Genomic DNA, 20,332 nt, shown 5'->3' on the forward strand with positions numbered 1-20,332 from the left:
TTATAAAAAAAAATTCTACATTTGCAAAGTTTCAAACATTTTAAACTTTTGGAGCTCAGAAATGTTCATGTTTTTTCAAAAACAAAAAGAATCTGAAATTTATCTAAAAAATTTTGATTATTTTCTTGCAAATTGTCAACTTTTGGAAAGCAGAAAAAGTTCCCACCTTTTTTTTTCTAAAAAAATTCTGAGATTACTTTCAAAATGTTTGAATTTTGTCTTGCAAGTTTTCATTTTTTAGAAATAAGATTTCCGAGTTTTTTCTAGAGATTTTCTGATATTAAATAAAACATTTCATAGTTTTTTCTTACAGATTTACTCTTTTTTCTGCCTAAATGTCCGTGACACGCCGGAGTGTAATCTTTTCCCTTCCTGACTTGGAGTTTACGGTTCGACCTCCATGTGAAGGTGGGAATATTTCTGGATGGAATAAAAACAGATTTTATTTCATGTTTGGCTGTGAAATAACATTTTATGTTGAAATAATTCAAAAACAAACTGAATGACGGTAAAAATTAATCAATATAAAGTCTGATTTCCCATAACGTTAAAACTGAAAACTGAACTAGTTTTAGTCCTTAGCAAATCGCCATGGCAACAAGCATGATTTTATAAATAAAGTCCGTTTGGCTCGGTTCGTTCCAGAGGCCATGTTCGGGTCGCTGCTGCCTTCACATTTCATGCAGGGATACCCTGAGATCTTCGTCTAAAAACGTCCCGATAAAAACCACTCACAGTTCGACTCCGATCCGGTTCCGGTTCTGATCCGGTCAGTCAGAACCTTCCTGGTTCTCCAGGATGGGATCTGCGGGCAGCGAAGAGGTCAGCAGGGTTACAGGAGTTGGTCAGGAGCGTTTTGGTCGGTGGTGCATTGCTGTTACCTGTCAAGGTGCTGCTGATGTTGGGAGGAGAGGCGATGAGAACGGCGCTTCCCGACGGCATCCCAGGATGCACCACTGCACCCTGGACAACATTTAGAGGATGAGGTCAGGGATTCAGTTGTTTAATTTATTTTCTTTATTTCAAAATTTTTAGAACCTGGTTCAGATTCTTCAGACTGTTGGACCAGTTCTGGAAACCCAAACCTGAGCCGTTTACATTCCCCAAAGTTTTTTTTTTTTTTACCTTCTCTGTGAAATCTTCACTTCCTGCCTCAGGCGTTTCCATTACAACCGCCTCTGACTCCTCCAGGAGTGCGGCCACATTGAGGTCCTGGCTCCGCCCTTCCGGCGAGGGGGCGGGGTCAGCAGAGACGGTCTGGATGATGACGCCATCTCCGGAGCAGAGGCCGTCGGTCTGCGGAGGAAAAACAAGATGGCTGCCGAAAAACAAATGACAAGGACGGACGGACGGACAGAGAAAGGAAAGAGAGAGAGAGATAGACCCACCGACAGGCTGTGGAGGATGATGTGCTCCTGGGAGGAGGGGGAGGAGCCTGTCGTCAGGGTTACTGTGCCGTTATTGGACAGGCTGAGAGGAAGGCTCTGATTGGACGTCGTCTGGAGGTAGAAGGTTCCGGGGGTTCCGGTTGGCTGCAGCTGGAAGGACTGGAAACAAAACAAACTAATAATTATCTGATTTAAGAGGGTTAGCGCCACGCTAAGAAAATACAATTAAAGGTGCATTATGAGAATAAAGTCGTAATAAAGTCAATTTATTCTGTCAACTTTATTTTTTGCTTGCAATAAAATTTCCAGATTAAAGTCGTACTAGAATAAAGTTGTAATATTATGAGAATAAAATTGAAATAGTACGAGAATAGAGTCATAATATTACAAGAAAAAAAGTCAGAATATTATAAGAATGGCTCTCATAATTGTACGATGTTTTTCTTGCAATATTCCGTTTTTATTCTTGCTTTATTACAACTTTATTCCCGTTTTTTTTCTCCTTTTCTCTTAGTATGGGCCGTAAGTTTTTATTTATTTCATTTTTTACTAGAAAAGCCATGTCTAGTGTACCAAACATGTCAGGGAAGTAAATTTGACAATAAAACTCTTTTCAAAACAGAAACTGTGAAGGGAGTAGTTTTTGAGCCTAGCCCGTTACCTAGCAACCCCAGAAGAGTTCCACCTCCTTACCTAGCAATCCAAAATGATCTCCAGCTCGTTTGGTCGGCTGGTTTTACTGCAGTAAATGGCTGCTGGTGTTTTGTTGTTGACTTACCATCCAGAAGCTACTTGCTGCATTCTTGTTGATCGTACAGGAGGCTCCACTAATGCTTTTCAAAGATGTATGGTTATATAATTTTGCAGCTATTTTAATGCATGAGTGTAAACGTTGAGCTGGGGGTTGTGGCTGGCAGCAGCTTATTTGGATTTAAAGTGACAGGACCCCCTAAAGCAACTCATTATCTAACAATGATTTTTGCAAAAAAGTGTTGAAGGTGTTTTGAATAGGCCATAGAACCATCCTAAGAGAGCTTAATAGGTCACCTCTTAATTTTAGATGCAGCTTTATGGGTTAAAATTAAAACTACGGTGTCCTGCTGGGTCAAACTCACCGGCAGGATCTCGAAGGTCTGCAGCGCTCCTGAGTTCAGAGTGATGGCGTCTCCGTCTGCAGCCGCATCTGAAGCTGCAAACAGACACACGGTGAGCAGGAGGAACGGCTCGTCACATAACCGGCTGAGTCAGGTCGCCAGAAGGTCGCCGGCTCTCACCCAGGTGAGTGATCTGCAGCGGGATCTGGACCGGGATCTGCAGCGCCGCCAGTGGGCCGGAGACGGGACTGCAGCCGCTGCTGTCGTCCAGCCGGGCCAGGCGGATCTGGAGCGAGGAAGAGGAGGGGCTGCCGGGGAGGGACGCAGTCTGTGATGATGTCATCAGCTCCTCCAGGCCCTTCAGGAGGACTGGCACCGCAAACGCAAAGCTGCATCAGTAAATCTGAGCTAGGAGCCATTTTTAGGACCAATCTGTCTTCAGGTGGAACGATTATTCAACAAAACAAAAACTGAGACGTCAAGTTTGAATTTACAGAGGATTTCCTCTGATCTACACAAACTCATAGTTATAAACACAGTAGAGCCGCAGCTAAAAGTTATTCCAGTGATTGATTATCCTGATGATTAAAGCTGCAGTACGTAACTTATTAAAAATATGTTTTTTACATATTTGTTGTAACTGTCGCCATGTTGCGTCTGCTTGCTATGAGATAATGTGTGAAAAATATTGAGCTTCTCTGTCTTCTCCCAGCTATAACTAGAAAGGACCAATCAGAGCCAGGAGTAGTTACTTTTTATGAAGTAATCAGTAATAAAGTTACTTTTTCAGGCAGTCTGCTCACCGCTGAACGGGATCTCCTTGTGGTTGGCCACTTGTCTCTTGATGCTCCACCATTTGGAGCGCAGCCACTGAGGCGAGCGCACGCTGCTCCACCCCCACGCCAGATCCTCCCACTTGATGTCGTTCTCGTCTTCCACCTTCACCAACGAGATCCTACAGGAAACAGGAAGTTAATTGAAACCATTTAGCCTCAGAGCCCGCGGCTGCCCGGCGCCGAACTCGGACCTGCGCAGGAGGTTCAGGTCGTCCTCCTTTGTCCACTCGGCTCCTCCGCTGTGCTTCCAGTTCAGGTAGTTCAGCCACTTGGACCGACACTGCTTCTCTGAGCGCGTGCAAACCCGATCCGCCACCGTCGCCCAGGAAACCCCGGCCGTGACCGCTGACCCAGGCGACACGCCTGCCATTTCATACACCACCTCCGCCAGGCGTCCCTCTTCCTCCTCGCTCCATTTACCTGATGTGTAGCATTAGTGTTAGCATTAGCAATAGCAGGCAGCTGAAACCGGAGCAGCAAGGTTCTTGTCATCCTGACCCGTGTTGCAGGTTTCCTTCATCAGACGGCAGCGGTCCTTAACAGAAGAGGCGCTGCGACCCAGAGCCGCTCCGATCGTCGCCCAGTCATTCCCGTGTTTTTCCCTCAACCTGGAAAAAAAAAAACTGGTAAACGAGCCTCCGGCCACTAGATGGCAGCAGTTTTTACTGAAACAGCAAAATAAAACAAAAATAGCGCTTTATCGTTTTATTGTTAATATTTTGAATCATGATGAAAATTTTGATTTATTGTTTTCCCAATGCATTTTAGTCATTGATGGTAAATAAAGTTAAATAAATTGAATTATCATAAATGTTCATTTTGCTAAAACAGCTGCATGTTTATTTATGGCTTTGTTTTTAGACGCAGCTAAAACAATGAGTGGGTGTTTTGGTTGAATTGTTTCTCCTTTATTGTAAAAAAATTCTTATTGTGATAAGAACGTTGATTTATCGTAACAACATATTTCAGTCATTGATTGTGACTAAAAAACACTGAGAATTACTAGAATTTTTATTTTTGTAAAAACGGCTGCATGTTTTCAGAAGCAGTGACTGAGAGTATTTATCATTTATTATGAAAAATTCTTATTGTGATGTGAATTTTGATTTATGGTTTACAATCGTTGATCGTAAATAGAAAAACAAAACTGATTGAATGATCAGAAATCTTATTTTTGTTAAGACTGCTGTTTTTTTAAGTATTTGGACTGATATTAGGAGCAGTAGAGATTAGTGGGAGGATTTTTCATATTATTTATACAGAATTTTTCTTTTATTTTAATTTTTAAAAATGTATTTATAGTCACAATACATTTCAGTCATTGGTCATATGTGAAAAAATAAAACGGATATAATTATTAGAAATATTATTTTTGCTATTTTCTAAATCACTTGTTCCATGAGAGCATCAAAAAATATCAGTAAATTTGAAAATTTGATTAATTGCAGTTACTGTGTTACTTGCAGTTACTTGTTTTGAAATTTAAAAACAATAAAAAGATCTGTAAAAAGTTAAACCTGAGTTGTTGCAACTCATTTTGTTGATCTGTTTTGATAATTGGGTAATAAAATGCTGGTTTACTCACGTTTTCAGTTTCTCTATCTCCTCTGGAGTATACCTGGAGAGGAGAAGGACCAGTTAGCTCTCCTGATTGGGTCGCAGCCTGATTCCGGCCGTCTGATCCTGAACTCACTTGCCGACGTGGTTTCTGTCGTCATACATCCGTAAAACTCTCCTGTAGACGGCAAACAGCGGCCGGTTCAGCCCCAGCGCCACCGAGCGGTAGAAATCCTTCCTCTCCTCTTTCGACATCTCAAAGATGATTTCTGCCGGGTCCTGGATGCCGCGGCGCTGAAAGAACACAGCACAGAGGATTCTTTACGTCAGGGATGTCCAAAGTGAGGTCCGGGGGCCATTTGTGGCCCTTGGAATAATTTTAAATGGCCCCCAACTTCAACTCAAGAACGATAGAAATTTGGACCGTCAGCACTTTTCATTCAGATAGACACTGTCATTTTTTTAGGGTAACATTTATCACTGCGAAACTTAAATGTGAATTATTCTGCTTCCTTGAACAGGTTAGGATAGGTCAATGGCCTATACAAAACATGTTCATCACATTATTTTGCACAAAATCATTCTTAAATAATGAGATTTCAGTTTGGCTCTGGCTAGGTATCAGATGGAATTCTGCTTGGGTTGCTAGGCAACGGGCGGAACTCTGCTTGGGTTGCTAGGTAACGGCACAGTGGCACATTTTCCACACACCAGTACGGTGTGTGGAAAATGTGTTTATTACCAGAAACCAACCTAGTGTATTTTTTAAATGTTTTGACTGTTTTTAGATGCAGCTGAGACTCAAATGGAAGAATAAAAACATGCAAAAAGTTGAATTTTACAGAATAGGTCTCCTTTAGATCTTCTTAAAATTATAGTTGTTAGGTACAACACAAAGTTTTTGTCTTTTATTAGCTATTTTCCTATAATTACTAATGTAGAAAGTAGGAGAGGACAGTACACTTTTCATTTAAAAAGGTGAGGCCTTTTATATTTGGATCTATAATGGTTTATAAAGACATTTTAACATAAACCTGTTTACGTTACTGCAACAAAATGCTGCTTTTTTAAAAATTTACAGAAATATTTTATGTTTTTATAAAGATTTTTTTATTTGGACACCACAGCTTTACATGTTTGTGAACAGGAAACATGTAAAGCTTTCTGCCGGGTCCTGAAATGATAATCGCCATGGCAACGGCATACCTTCATGTATCGGTCGATGTTGTTGATCAGGATGTCGATCTCCTCCTTCGACCACATTCCCTGCTTCCACCTGTGACCTGAAGGACAGAAATCATTATTAAACTAAAAGTATTTGGTTGATTTGACTGAGAGCAGAGAAAGAGAACCACAGCAGCTGGAAATGAACAAGTGTTTAAGTTTTGATCCCCAATGGAACAGAGTCTACCGGACTCCCAGGTGAGGAAACACCTTAAATGTTTTGAATTAATAACGGTGGGTGTTTGGACCTTTGTTGGCCAGCGTGTCTTTGTCCTCTTTAGTGGTGAACCAGGCCTGACTGACTGGTGACACCTCAGCCTTCTGCTCTTTGTCCTCATGCAGAATCTGCACAAATAGACAATAACGGTTCTGTTTGACTTGCTCTGTTGAAATCAGAACCATCTTCCACCATTTCCAGCTTCACGTCTACCTCGATCTCAGTGACGCCGTCCTCAGGCAGGTCGCCTTCAGCTGTGGCCGTCATCGTCACCTCAAAGCTCTCATCGTTTTCAGACACTAACAGAGAAAACAGGAAATTTAAAACCTTCACATCAGGTTTAGTTTGTGGTGCCACTTTCAAACATCTAAAATATTTGTTGTATTTGTCTATTTTACCAGTGGCTGAACAGTTAATGAGCTTGTTACTTTAATTAATATCAATTTATTGCAAATGTGTAAATTGTTGTACTTCAAAGTCTAGAAGATGTCATGGTATAGCTGTCAATACCAGTTTTAGCCATGAGGTGTCAGTATTGTTTGTGGTCACATGGTGAACAAGAATAGATACAAGTAGAAGGAGAAATGGTTGAACCAGAGGTGGCAAACCAAATGAAAAAGTAAAATGTCTTTGTTCTTTCCTCAACACTATTGATTCACATTATCTACATTTGCAGTGCACAATTTGACATTTTGAAAATAAATTTGCTTAAAAGAAACACTGCAATTTAAAAAAAACTCAATTTTTTGATAAATAGTTTAGGAGGGTGGATGAGGAGGAGTATTTTTGGCCGTATTGCAGTTGTTTTATTTTGCAAAACTGCAGTGGAAACGCTATTTTCGAATCACACGATCAACAACAGGATGTTACTATTGGACTTATCTCATGAACAAACTTATTCACGTCTTAGTTTATCAAAATAAACTAAGATGTCAGTAGCAGTTCTTGGTTTGTTCCAGTTCACAGAGTGATATAAAGTGAGATCCTGAATTGGTCCCTTTAGATCAGGGGTCTCAAACTCGCGGCCCGCGGGCCAACTGCGGCCCTCGGGAATATAGTTTGTGGCCCCCGTCTTAATATGAAAGTTTAATGTTAGTGCGGCCCGCCAGTTTGATATAATTGGCACTTTTCAGTGTTGTGTGCGGAGCTGAACGAACTTACCAATCACGGTGGAGTATATTGCTCTCGGGGGCGGGACATCGGCCGGGCCTATTTGCATTTTCTATTTGTCATTATTTGCATGCGGTACATGTGCAATTTCCGCGGCCGCTCCCGCTTCACGTGCTTCAGCATCCAGTCTGGACCCGGAAGTTGCTGATCAGTGTAACGTAATTAAGGTTAGGCGCTGTAACGCTTGGGTTGTGTTTAAGGGAGGAGAGGAGGCGGCAGATTCGTCAGGACGGTCAAAAACTCACAACCACACTGGTACTGGGAATTCCCCAGTGTTGTCCTTTAATAAATACGCTCTTCACCAACCTTACAAAGCCCGGTTAACGGCTGCTATATTATCAGACATGAAAATTGAGCAGCGTCCAAACAACCCGTAACATTACTAAAAAGTTAGGGAGCTAACATGTCCGTCTAGCACGTTTCTCCCACGCTCTCTACAGAGAAACCGTGGCGCATACTTCTGACATCATTAGCAATACTAGAGTATCTTAAAGAGACACTACACAATTACGGCTGTTACAGCGCCTGACTACGGCCAAATATGGTAATAGGCAATCAGAAAGGTTCGGCTGAGGAGGCCGTGTGTGTGAATGCGGCCCAGCCTCACCCAGACTCTACCTCCAGCGGCCCCCGGGTAAATTGAATTTGAGACCCCTGCTTTAGATGTAAACAAATAAAAGTCAGAGACAGAAAAAACAAACATCTCACTGGTGATGACAGAGAACTGAGGCGTGTCCGGGTTTTCCTCTGTGGAAACTCGAGTCTTCTTTTGAAGAGGCTCCAGTTCCTCGTCTGCAGAAAAACACATTCACACCTCAGTCAGACATCATACATCATAATTTCCCTTTGGGATCAATAAAGTATTTTTGAATTGAAGTTTAATTTGCTACAGCAGTACAAGCATCCTGTTTTGGTTACAGGTTGCATGTTAATCTTCTGCTTTCCTTGATAAAGCAAATATTTTAAAGGTGAGGAAACGAGTGCAGTCACAAGCTGTGTTTCTATCGATATTTTCTGAAGAAATAGTTTATGGAAACGGCAAAATTAAAAAATAAATTCTTAAATTTTGGCGCAAAAACTGGTGGTGGTTTTTGGCTTTTATGAGAAAGAACTGATGTGATGAAGAGGGGATGGAGACACGTCGGGGTTTCATTACACGTTAACTTTATTTTGTTGTGACTTTTTGTTTGTTTAATTCGTATAGATTTAATTAGTTTTTAGAATGTGTTTGCTAGTTTTATTAATTAAATACTGTTTAAGTTTAGTTTTTTTATTAGTTATAGATGTAGTTTAAGTTTTTTCATACAGTGGTTCATTTTTAGGTGAAGAATTCAAAAGGTAAAGTATAGTGATTGTGTTTACAGCTTTTGGGTCATGAATACTCAACAGAAGGTAACATTTTAATAAAATATTTTCAATTACTGTAGAGCAACAAACTAATGCCAGTGTTTTCTCCCAACTTTTGCAGCCACCACTGAAAATATTTGTACATTTTTCTAAATCTTGCTTTTTTTTCTGCCATATGTAGCATTGACATCTGATAAAATCACACTTTGCATGGCCTAGTTGACTTCAACACATCTAAAAACAATAATCATTTTGTTTTTTGCTACATTTTAAAAGTTCACTGAAAAGTCATTACTGAGTTGTCTGCTTGTTGACCCACCATTTGAAGGACAGTGCAGGATGATGCTGCCATCACTGTCACGAGTTAAAGTGACGGGCTTTCCGCTTTCTAATGCTGCTGTTTCTTCTTCTTCTGCTGCTGCTGAGCTCATCCTGCACCTGCTGGAGACACAAAACACACCAACCTAACTGCTGCTTCCCTGACACAAAGCTGGGTGCAACTGTAGCAGAACATAATGCAGCTAATTATAGTCCAAGCAAAACAAAACAAAGAAATAAGAACAAAAAACTTTTTTATGTGCAAAGAGGAAACAACAACTCTGCAAATATCAGCTAAATTCTGGCAAACTACTTTAAAAACATAAATTAAAAGAAAAAGATGACACAATTGCTAAAACAAAGCCTTTATAAAAATGTTTGAATTGTTAAATTGTTTGAATTACAGTTACTGCATCATTTCTGTGGCCACTGTATTAGGGTAAACTCTCAAACATCTACAAGGGACTTTGTAAGCTTATTTTCTTGTTTTATGAATATAAATAAAGCTGAATACAACATAATTGAAAAATAACCGGTAACTAGTCACGCATTTACAGAAAATATTGTTGAATTAATTTAGCTTTACTCTCTGTCTCCCTCTACCGTTTTCAACTTGAAACTATGTCAACAAGTACTTTTCTGGATTATTTTATTATAAATTACCATTAATAATCCTTATTATTATATAATATGCATGCCGAATTATAAACTTCGTAATTTAAAGTTGAGTTCATGTGAAAACTACACTAAAATATGTTTACAGTATATCTGAATCAGAAAATAATGGATACAATGACATGTTATTTATATGGGGTTTGGAATGCGGCCCCGTCAGGCTGAGAAAAATATAATTATGCATTCACAATGTGCCTTGTTTACTTCTACAAAACAAGAAATAGAAACAGAGTCATATTCAAGACGTTCGAAATCTTGCAAAGAAAACCCAAGATTTCTCGGTTTTTTTGCAGCTGCTCTGAAGCTAACAATTAGCATCGAGCTAAAAGAAAGACGACATAAAAATCTGCGGCGCCATGTTTTGTCGACAAGCTCTAGCTTGTGGCGCCTGTGTGGTTTTGGCTATGATTTAGGCTTTAAAACGATTTTTATGCTTTGGTTTCGCTCCTGCACATCTGATGGTCTCTGGCCACCAAAGAGAAAGTGAATTTTACTTTTGATTTGGCTACTTACTTCCTGTTTTTGGTCCGGGGACTTTCGAGGTACCAGGATGAAGGTAAAGTGCCAGGATGAAGGAGAGCCTCACCGAGGCCACGGGTTGCCAGGTTTGATCCTAATTCTATTTTAAAATGGTAAATAATAAATCTTTTGTTCATTTGGAGAAAAAAAGAGATAAAAACAAAAACAAAATCCTGAAGTACTTGAATTGCACCACTCTTCTCTAGTAAGAAGTCAGACAGAAATAAGTTGCAGTCAAGGATATGATCTTTGCCCATTATGATGTATGGAAGAAATTATTTTAAATTTTTTCTTTGGTGCTGCTTTGCATCCATGAAGCCTCATTGTCAAATTCTTTGGGATTTTGGCGTCATAGATCAGATATTATCTGTGGTTTTTGAGATGCTAATCTACTTCCACAAGTAAAATGAATGCTTTTTTGTCAGTAAATAAGTAAAAGCAAAAATCCTTCCAGCTGTACAGCATCCAAATCTGAAGATATCCAAATAAATAAATGATTAACAAAAGTCTACAAAAAGAACAAATCAAAACTATTGCAAACGAGCTGACAGGCACATATTTAATAGTATTGAAACAACATGACAGAGATCCATTTAGGTGCAAAAAAGCAAACCTGGCAACCAGTGTGAAAATACAACTTGCTAATTTATTTAGCTGATTTTAACAGAAAAAACACTCCAATGCTTCTATATAAATGCTATTTCTTTCTACTTTTACACTTATATTTTAACTTTAAGTCCAAACTTTTAGAGGTAAAAGAAAATACAGTAAAGACATTGTCAAAAAATAGTTCCGCGTTTGTTTCACCTGGACCCTTTTTGGAGAGGGACGATGCGTTAAAGCTGCTAAAACCCGAAGTTTTCCGGAGCCAAACTGAAGCAGAATATGGGAGACCAGCCGGTCAGAGTGTGAGTTTAAGCTACTGGATGGTTTATGTGATTAAATGTCACCCGTGGGTATTTAAATTGATTAAAATCAGCTTTTTATCGAGCATTAAAAGCAGCCTGTATGTTGTGTGTTCACAGTTTGGTGTGCGGGGATGTTGAGGGCAGACTGAGCTCTCTGTTCAGCAGAGTTCAGGCCATCCAGAAGAAAACAGGACAGTTTGATGTGAGTTTGACTTTATTCCCACTGTTTGACTTCCGGCCAGCCTCAATTAAACAGATGTTTTCCTGCAGCTGCTGCTATGTGTTGGGGAGTTTTTTGGAGTAACCCCTGAAGCTGAAGCAGAGTGGCAACAATACAAGACTGGAGCTAAAAAAGGTGGGAATGAAACAACAGTTCGGGGGGAAATTTTATTTAAAAATGATTTATTTATCCCAAAAGAAAACTAAATGTTGTTGTAACTCAGGAAAAATCTCCAGTAGCAGTCAGTGTTGCAACAGAGGCCTCTGCCTGAAGACTGTTGCTGTATTACAGTTCAATGATATAATAACAGCGCAGTAGACATGATGTTTCACAGTAACATGTCCTGGATGATATAATCAGTTGTTGACAAGCTCTGCTGATCTTCCTCCTTTGCTTTTGCTGCTCATCTTTAAATCTCCAAACTGCAAACTTGTCCAAAAGTTCTCCTAAAAGCCGAGTTCCCTTCATGTGGTTCCTGGTCAATTCAGTCAAATCTTTTTTCTCTTTTCTAGCTCCGATCCAAACTTACATCCTGGGGGCAGCAAGCCAGGAAACGGTGAAGAACTTCCCCAATTCTGACGGTTCTGAACTGGCTGAAAACATCACATACCTGGGTAAGACTGCAGAGGTCAGAGCTGCACTTCCATCACACTAACACAGGATTATATGGAGGCCAGAGACTGCTAAAATTATTAATGGAATCTAAATTATCTCAATGATGAATAATATTAGACATAGATGCTACTATTACTACCCTCTGGAGATGGTTAATATGGAGGGCTGAGACTGAAAAAAGTCAAACATGCAAAAATACACAAAAGAAAAAATAAAACTCCACTCCCAGTGGGGAATACGGAGGACCAACACTGCCAAACTCAAAAATTGATGCAAAAATGTATAAATAAAATAAACTGTCTCTATGAAAACAATTTAGAATAATCATTGTCTGCATCTGGATTAATATGGAGGGTTGAAAGTGCCCACCTCAACAGGGCACAATTATGCAAATTTTGTAAAAAAAAAAATCTCAAAATTTTCAAAATAGTTTGTGTTTTCTGTTATTTTCCATTTTTGTGTGTTATATTAATATTTTACAAAAGTTAAGGCTGAATTAAATTTTTTAAATGCAGTGAAAATTTGTGCTGTTTTTCTAAACTTATTTGACATTTTGTATATGTCTAATGAAATTTATATAAATTTAATTTAGATAAAATGCACAAAAATCCATATTTTTAAAATTAAATTCAATAACAATGGAATGAAAATAGATTTAAAATATTTTACATTTTAAACAGGATATATTATTAAAATCTATATTTATTCTGTATCAAATAAAAGTTTAAATCTAACATCCTTCCTTGTCAATCTGAATGAAAATGACCGTCTGAGATTTCCTGATAAAATCTTTCGGGTTTGGCGCTCTGTTCCAGGTCGGCGCGGCGTGTTCACTGGCGCTTCAGGACTCCAGCTGGCCTACGTCAGCGGCCGGGAGGCCCCGCAGGAACCGGCCCCGGCTCACTGCTTCACCTCCAAAGACCTGTCGGCGCTCGTCACCTCGCTCACCAGCAGCTCCAAGTTCAGAGGCGTCGACATCCTGCTGACGTCGCAGTGGCCCCGAGGCGTGTGGCAGTACGGAAACAACCCGGTAACCCCACCTCTCTGTGAACCCTGGTCAACATGGACGCTCCTTACAGTAGTTAACTCTCTAAGACAGGGGGGTCAAACTCCAGTCCTGGAGGCCCGCTGTCCTGCAACCTTTAGATGAGCCTCTGCTGCAGCACCTGAATAGAATAATGAGGTCACTAAGGTTCTGGAGAACCGATCCACACCAGGAGGAGGTCATTAAAATGTTTAATTCCAGGGTTTTGTACCTGTGGCTCATCTAAAACCTGCAGGACAGCGACTGGAGGCCTGGAGTTTGACACCTGTGCTCTAAGGGAAGTTTTTGTCTCACAGGAAGTGAACACAAAGTCATGTGGAAGCAGCTCCATCGCCAGCCTCGCCCACAAACTGAAACCACGTTACCACTTCGCTGCACTAGAGGGCGCTCACTATGAAAGGCTCCCATTCAGGTACGCAGCAGATAGGATGGTAGAAAAAATGTTTCACAATAAAAGTGCTCATCAATAATTATCAATAACTATTGATAATCAATAATTATCAAAGCGTGACCTTTCCTGTTTGACCCAGTTTTCACTCAAAGTTGTTTTTTTATTTTTAAGCAGTTATGAGGCACAGTGGCTAAATATGAAACTGCTCGTTGCTAGGCAACCAAAGAATGAGTGAGTTAGTTATTGCTGTGCAGTTCTGAATCAAAGTTCAGTGAATATTCTGACAGATGTATTATCTATTAATATTGATCACTATCGCCATATATTGTTATTGACTTATTGTCCAGCCTTTGTCTGTGTCAACTAATGCTAAACATATACAGACAAATTATGAAATAATTGCAGTTAATTGTGTTAAAATGCATCATAATTAAAGCAGCAAAACTGTTTTGAGTCGTTTTCTTTAGTTAGAGCAGTCAGTTTGACTGAGGTGACTGGATGTTCTCTTTTCCTCAGGAATCATGTAGTCCTCCAGGAAAACGCTCAACATGTCAGTCGCTTCATCGCCCTGGCAACCGTCAACAACCCCGCCAAGAAGAAGGTAAACGTGGAGTCGAACATTTTCTACACCAGCTCCGAACAAAGAGCAGAGGTCTCAAACTCAAATGAATTGGTGGCCATTTTAGTTTTTAAATGCACAATAAACCCCAAATATTTCTGAAAATATACCATTTTAAAATTGTGTACAAATTTTTTTTCTTGACCTTAAATAACTAATTTAGTTCTGTCACTAAACTGACAAACTGCTAATTTCTTTCTGAACAAAGCCATGACAACACTTCTATAATTTACTTCACAATTATCAAAAATAAAAACATAGACATCAGTAAACATATTGGTTTTGGTCTGTTAGTGCAAATAGTTTCCAATTCTAAAAACTTTGTTACTGAACTAAATCACCATATTTGTGCTTTCTGCTCAAATTTCCTGAATGCTAAATCAAAGATATTCAAAAAGCAAAGTCTTTAGAGTCAAATTATTGTAATTTTAATCCTCAAATCTGCTCTTATTATACAATTTTATGTATCTAATTTGAACAGATACACTTTTGTTTCAAGTAACAATATCTTAAGGATCTTATTGCATTATATTTTTGACATGAGGTTGAGGGCGTGGGCCACTTCTGGCCCACCAACCAGGTGTTGAGACCCCTGCTCTAGAGGTTGAAATAAGCAGAGTTTAGCTAAAAATGTCAATTTCCATGCAAAATATCAACAGTAAACCTGACCAGCCATGCTTGTTTTACTCTTTCACCTCCGTTGAACAAGAAGAAATGTCGATTTTCCTTGTTTGTTCTCGTCGCAGTATCTGTACGCCTTCAACATCGTCCCCATGAAGAACATGGATCCCACAGAGCTGGTGAAGCAGCCGCCGGACGTCACGGAAAGTCCTTACACTCGCTCGGCTAAAGACAAAACGGAGACGCAAAAACCGCCGTTCAGCACCACAGAAGAAGAGGTAAAAAAGCACCCATGTGAAACATTGTTTTAACGGAGCGAAGAGACGTTTTATGATTTTTTCCCCTCTCCTTCCCCAAATTGACGCCCACACGGCAAAAACAAACTCTTACCAAGTATTTTTAAATGTAGTTTTTAGTGCAAATATCTTATACAAAACTAACTTGCAAGGAAAATTTTAGCAAGTTGTACAAGTTTGTTTTAAGTCCACTGATTTTTCACATAAAACAAGACTTTTTTCCCATGTTATGAGTTAAATATTCTCCCAGTGGAACTAGAACTTTTTCACCAATATTAAGAAATTATTGACTTAACAACCTTCTATATACGTCAATAAGTTACTTATTAGTTTTGTCTTATTTTAAATGTACAAAGATATTAGCACTAAAATACTTGGTAAAATTTTGTGTTTTTGCTGTGCATTGATTATTATTATAGAAGGAAAAATTAGATTAAATCCAACCAAAATCTATACTACAACACTATGCTATGCTAATCTAAACAGAGTAAACATTTGACTCTGTTTCAGTGATATTCTTTAAACATGAAAGCTCAACTGTTTTCTTGGTTCAAAAAGCTGCATTCACATAAATCCTGCTGGAGTGAAAAGAAGCACATGTTTGTCCTTTTTGAGAACATCCATCACCTTTTGTCTGTTTTTAACTGCGGTGTGTCCAGGAGCCGGTCCACCAGTTCTTCTTTGACCTGAGCAGGAACCAGGGCGGGGCCCCCAGGGGTCGCGGCGGGAAGAGGCCCTCAGACGGACGAGGTCGAGACGGGCATTTTCAGGGGCAGCCCAAACAACCGCGCAGGCACCGTGAGTCTGCAGGAACTCAGAAATACCACACAGCTGAAGACATTCTCAATAAATCTGACAGAGTCTCTCATTTTTGACTTTTCTTGTTTGGAAACAAGAGAAGTTTGGTCTCATTTTACCTCAAACAATGGGGGAACAAAGGTTAGATGTATGTAAACTTCTGGTTTTAGTTTCAAGCAGTATGGGAAAGAGAAAGGATCTCTGCTGACCAAAATCATCAGATAGTGTCGTGCCGAATGAAAACATTAGATATTTAAGGAAAACTGAAGCGTTATGGTACTGTGAAGAGATTTGTGGCTGATTCAGAACAAAGATGGTTTGTAGAGATAAAGACAGAATGAGGAAAGTTTCTGTTAGACACATTCATGGGATTAAGAGAGCAGCTGTTAAAATGCCCTTAAAGCAGCAAACAGTTATTAGAAGCTGCTGGAGCCTCAAGGTGGAGGATCCTCCAGAGGCTTGTGGTGCAGGAACCTACTATTGGGCCCCTAACCAGAACTCACAAGCAGAACCGGTCCCAGAGGGCCCAGCCGGACATGAAGATTCATTTTCACACAGACTTGTTCACTGATGACTGCTGGGCAAACCTGGATGGTCCAGATGTGAGAGGGTGGGGTGGGGGTGGATGGATGGATGGATGGATGGATCCAATCATTATAAAATGTTTAGAAAATCTGCTGTGCATAATAATTTGGAACATTTTGCATTTTGAGTTTTTAATTTTGAAAAACATCCTGTTGTCATGGGGATCTTTGTTCAGTAAAATTAGATTTACACTGTAATAGTTCATGACTTGAAAATTATACTGACCATCATTTGCATTGACCATTTAGGAAAATCTGAGAAAATATCACTTGCATAATAATTTGGACCATGGTGTAATGGTACATTAAATAGAGTAGAAAATATGAAATGTCTCCATATTATTCCAACAGATCTGATTGCAACAAGAAATTTTATGTTGAAAACTTTAAAAGTGTCTAAAATTGGAACTTGATTGATTAAAGATATTTTTCTTTTTTACCTTCACATCAAGAACTTGCTGGTTAATCACCTGAGTGCTGAAACAAATAAGAAAATCCTAAAAGCCAATACAAGATTAAAAGCAACCAAAAAGCTTTTTGTGTTTTTAACTCGCCCTGCTTTCCCTGTGTGCAGCGCAGCCTACTGGGCCCTGCTGGTTTTGCCTCGCCAGCCCTCAGGTGGAGAAACATCTGGTCGTCAGCATAGGAACACATGTAAGTTCAGCCTGGGAATTTAAAAATGAACACATTAATATCTGCAGAGGTTTATGGAACTAGAAATCCTGAAATATCAGTGCAAACAGTTTATTTTAAAGTTGTTGCTGCCTTCTTCACTCTTTTCACATTCTGTCACATTATAACCTCAAGATTTAATCTATTTTTTCAGGAAATAAACCCTTTGATCTATATATAAAACACTTGATCCACTGTCTACTGCTCTACCGCTTCCTGCAACTTGCTCTCTGACAGAACCGAACTAAAATCTTCCTTCCAAGTTTCTTGTTGTTCGTTTTGATGTTGACTTGATTTTTGCCAGGCGTTTTTTCCCAAAGCAACTTACAAATGAGGTTCTAATAAAAAACGTTTTGAGGTGGAAAATCAGCTCTGCACATCATTCTGAACACAAAATCCATGATGGTGAAATCTGGTGATGGCATCGTCACACTGTGGAAAAATTCATGGTATTAATTATGACCATTTCAAACTTTTACAAATTACAACTCCACTGTAGTAACTAAAGCCACGGTCTGCAGCCTGGTTGAGAACATGTTGTTTTCTGGGTTTCTTGAAAAACAACTAACTCTTCTATTGAAACACTTTTTTAATGTCATTGTCGTTTGGCTTGTTTTCATCATCAATATTATGGAACATTAAGAAAATATTACCTCTCATTTCTAGATTCCTTAGAACTTGAAGGAACTGTCACAGTAAAGAACACTAAACATTTCCATCTAACTTTACCCTAAGCTCTTCCTTGGATCCCTTCCTCTTCTGAAAATATTTTAATACTCTCATCTGAAAATGCAACCAGAAGTAAGTCTGAACGGAAAAATTACCCAACATTAATTATTCAATATGTATCTGAAACATTATGCATGAAGGAAGGCCACACTATATTAACTACATTCAAATGCAACGTAACTTAACCTTTCATTAAGGCGACTTTCCTTTCGCCTTTTTTCTCCCTCTGCTTCAGCCTCTAGTTTTCTTCACTCCTGAAAGCAGCACAGAACACAATAACCAGTTCTGCATTCATGTGAAACTGATTATGGTTACACAAGTGCACAAAGGTAGCCTATTTATGTGTGCATTTCATATGCTTTACATTGTTTTACCATATAAAAAAACACTTCATTCTTAAGTTTGTGTGGACCATAGTCAGCTGCATGTAGAGGAAATCCTGGTCTCTGTTCGGCAGTGTTACCTGGCTCTGGCGAAAGGCCCGCTGACTCCCCGCCACGTTCTGATCCTGCCCATCGGCCACTACCAGTCTGTGGTGGAGCTGAGCTCCGACGTGGTGGAGGAGATGGAGAAGTACAAGTCGGCCCTGACGGACTTCTACAAGAGCAAAGGAGAGCGCTGCGTTCTGTTTGAGAGGAACTACAGGAGCCAACATCTGCAGCTGCAGGTGAGGTCCAGAGGTCATGACCTCCAGAAACCTGGGAAACATCACATTTCACTTTTTTCAGGGCTGAAAGAAAATGGAAATAAAAACATCACAGCTCAGAATCACAATGAAAGCAGGCAGTGACACATTTAGGGTCCAAATTAGAATAAAAATCTCATGGTTTGTTTGGATTTTCTCATTTTCATTCCACATTTTTGGTATCAGAATATCTATAATCATAAATGATAAAAACAAAACGGAGGTTCTTTAAATCAAGTATTTTTAAAACATTGAAAAAAGTTGAATCTTCATCTAGTTTTGCAGAAAGTCTAAAAGTTCATTGTTTAAATCACAGTGGGATTCACTTCATTTCAAATTGGTTGGGTGCCTCCTTAGATTTAAAAAAAATATGGACAATCTTGAACATCCTCTTTATGGGATGATCATGGGAAAACAAAGTGTCTTCATTCAGAGGCTTCTTCAAATTCACTGTAATACAGACTGCTACAAGAGATCTTTCCTGCCAACAGCCATCACCATCTACAATAACTTCTTGAATAATTTGAATTAAAATGAGTTACGACATTTAATTTTCCTGTAGGATCAACAAAGTATTTTGAATTACTTCTGACATTGTCCCTGACGCTTACCTTTGTGTTTTTACACCTTTATTTTTCAGGTTGTTCCCGTTCCGCTCAACCGCTGCACTACAGAGGACATCAAGGAGGCGTTTATGGTCCAGGCTCAGGAGCAAAACATGGAGCTGATGGAGATTCCTCAACACACAGACCTCAAACAGGTTACAACAACAGAAATCACAGCCTAAAATCATACTGAGGATCTGCTGCTTAGCTCAGTAGTTACAGTTTTGTAATGTCTGCGTTCAGATTGCTCCTCCAGGGACTCCTTACTTCTATGTGGAGCTGGACTCTGGGGAGAAACTTTACTACCGGATTCAGAAAAACTTTCCTCTGCAGTTTGGAAGGTAGGAAATAAAAAGTCTACTTAAATAGCTTTTTCTTGATTTTTGATGGATTGGAAACTGATATATTGTTAGGTGATTGTAAAGTCCTCCTGTCGTGCGATACTTGATTTGGCCAAAGAGGGCGCCAGACAGCGCATCAGTTTTTCCAACTGCTTGGTAAAGATAATACTGATGTACAAACTTGTCTTCCACCACGACTAATTTAGATGCATGTGTAAAAACAAATGTATTCTTAAAATGACTCGGTAAAACATACAAGATTATTAGATGTTGATGGAAACTATTGTGTGCAGGGAGGTGTTGGCCAGTGAGGCGGTGCTGAACATCCCGACGCGAGCTGACTGGAAGGAATGTAAACAGAGCAGAGAGGAAGAGGATGACAGCTGCAAACAGCTGAGAGACGCTTTCCAGCCATATGACTTTGCCTGGGACGACTAACATGCACACACTCATTCTTGTTTACCTGTTGCTGTGAAGACCAGGGTCGACAAGCTACATCGTGGGGACCTTGAGCGAATTAGGACAAAGACAACCAGTCTTTATGCTGGGTTTTCTTATTTAGGTTTGAAACTTTCATTAACAAATGAAAAGTTCACAAAATATTGCTTTTGTACGTTTACAAGAATTTGCAAATCTCAAATAAAAGGTATTAATTTCTTGAACTGTCAAAAATTGACTTTTTATGTGACATTTTTTTGAGTATAACAAATTATATTAGACATTTATTCTAGATTAGAAAAGGGGCTTTTTTTTTTAGAACTTTACATTTAACTACTCAATTTCCACCCTGAAGAGTGCATCAAAACTCAACAGTGCTTCAGTATGGTAAATTTACTAACTAGAAAAAAAATGTGAATT

The 20,332-nt window shown here is 39.4% G+C and overlaps 2 protein-coding genes across 4 annotated transcripts; one reads left to right on the forward strand and one right to left on the reverse strand.

The window, feature by feature from the left end:
* Positions 1-452: 452 nt before the first annotated feature.
* Positions 453-10,497, reverse strand: dmtf1 (cyclin D binding myb-like transcription factor 1). 2 transcript variants are annotated; one of them, XM_032589824.1, is made up of 17 exons: positions 10,340-10,497; positions 9,153-9,271; positions 8,195-8,278; positions 6,530-6,615; positions 6,348-6,444; positions 6,082-6,158; positions 5,012-5,169; positions 4,904-4,936; positions 3,817-3,926; positions 3,510-3,738; positions 3,286-3,437; positions 2,663-2,851; positions 2,504-2,577; positions 1,389-1,547; positions 1,126-1,296; positions 882-963; positions 453-805 (listed from the first exon to the last, which is right to left on the reverse strand). In XM_032589824.1, exons 1-17 carry the CDS (start codon positions 10,480-10,482, stop codon positions 771-773), a joined length of 1,998 nt encoding a protein of 665 aa, XP_032445715.1. In that variant the 5' UTR covers positions 10,483-10,497; the 3' UTR covers positions 453-770. The 2 variants fall into 2 exon arrangements, with proteins under 2 accessions (XP_032445715.1, XP_032445714.1); XM_032589823.1 differs by having other exon boundaries at positions 9,153-9,274; positions 10,340-10,441.
* Positions 10,498-11,128: 631 nt separating this feature from the next.
* On the forward strand, positions 11,129-20,146 carry cwf19l1 (CWF19 like cell cycle control factor 1). Of its 2 annotated transcripts, XM_032589825.1 has the most exons (14): positions 11,129-11,253; positions 11,371-11,455; positions 11,524-11,608; positions 11,986-12,087; positions 12,904-13,118; positions 13,430-13,545; positions 14,041-14,125; positions 14,890-15,042; positions 15,720-15,858; positions 17,017-17,096; positions 18,301-18,510; positions 19,169-19,288; positions 19,377-19,474; positions 19,768-20,146. In XM_032589825.1, exons 1-14 carry the CDS (start codon positions 11,231-11,233, stop codon positions 19,910-19,912), a joined length of 1,656 nt encoding a protein of 551 aa, XP_032445716.1. In that variant the 5' UTR covers positions 11,129-11,230; the 3' UTR covers positions 19,913-20,146. The 2 variants fall into 2 exon arrangements, with proteins under 2 accessions (XP_032445716.1, XP_032445717.1); XM_032589826.1 differs by lacking the exons at positions 19,377-19,474; positions 19,768-20,146 and adding an exon at positions 18,079-18,172 and having other exon boundaries at positions 19,169-19,291.
* Positions 20,147-20,332: the final 186 nt, after the last annotated feature.

The sequence above is a fragment of the Xiphophorus hellerii genome, chromosome 17, assembly GCF_003331165.1.
Source record: "Xiphophorus hellerii strain 12219 chromosome 17, Xiphophorus_hellerii-4.1, whole genome shotgun sequence".
NCBI lineage: Eukaryota > Metazoa > Chordata > Actinopteri > Cyprinodontiformes > Poeciliidae > Xiphophorus > Xiphophorus hellerii.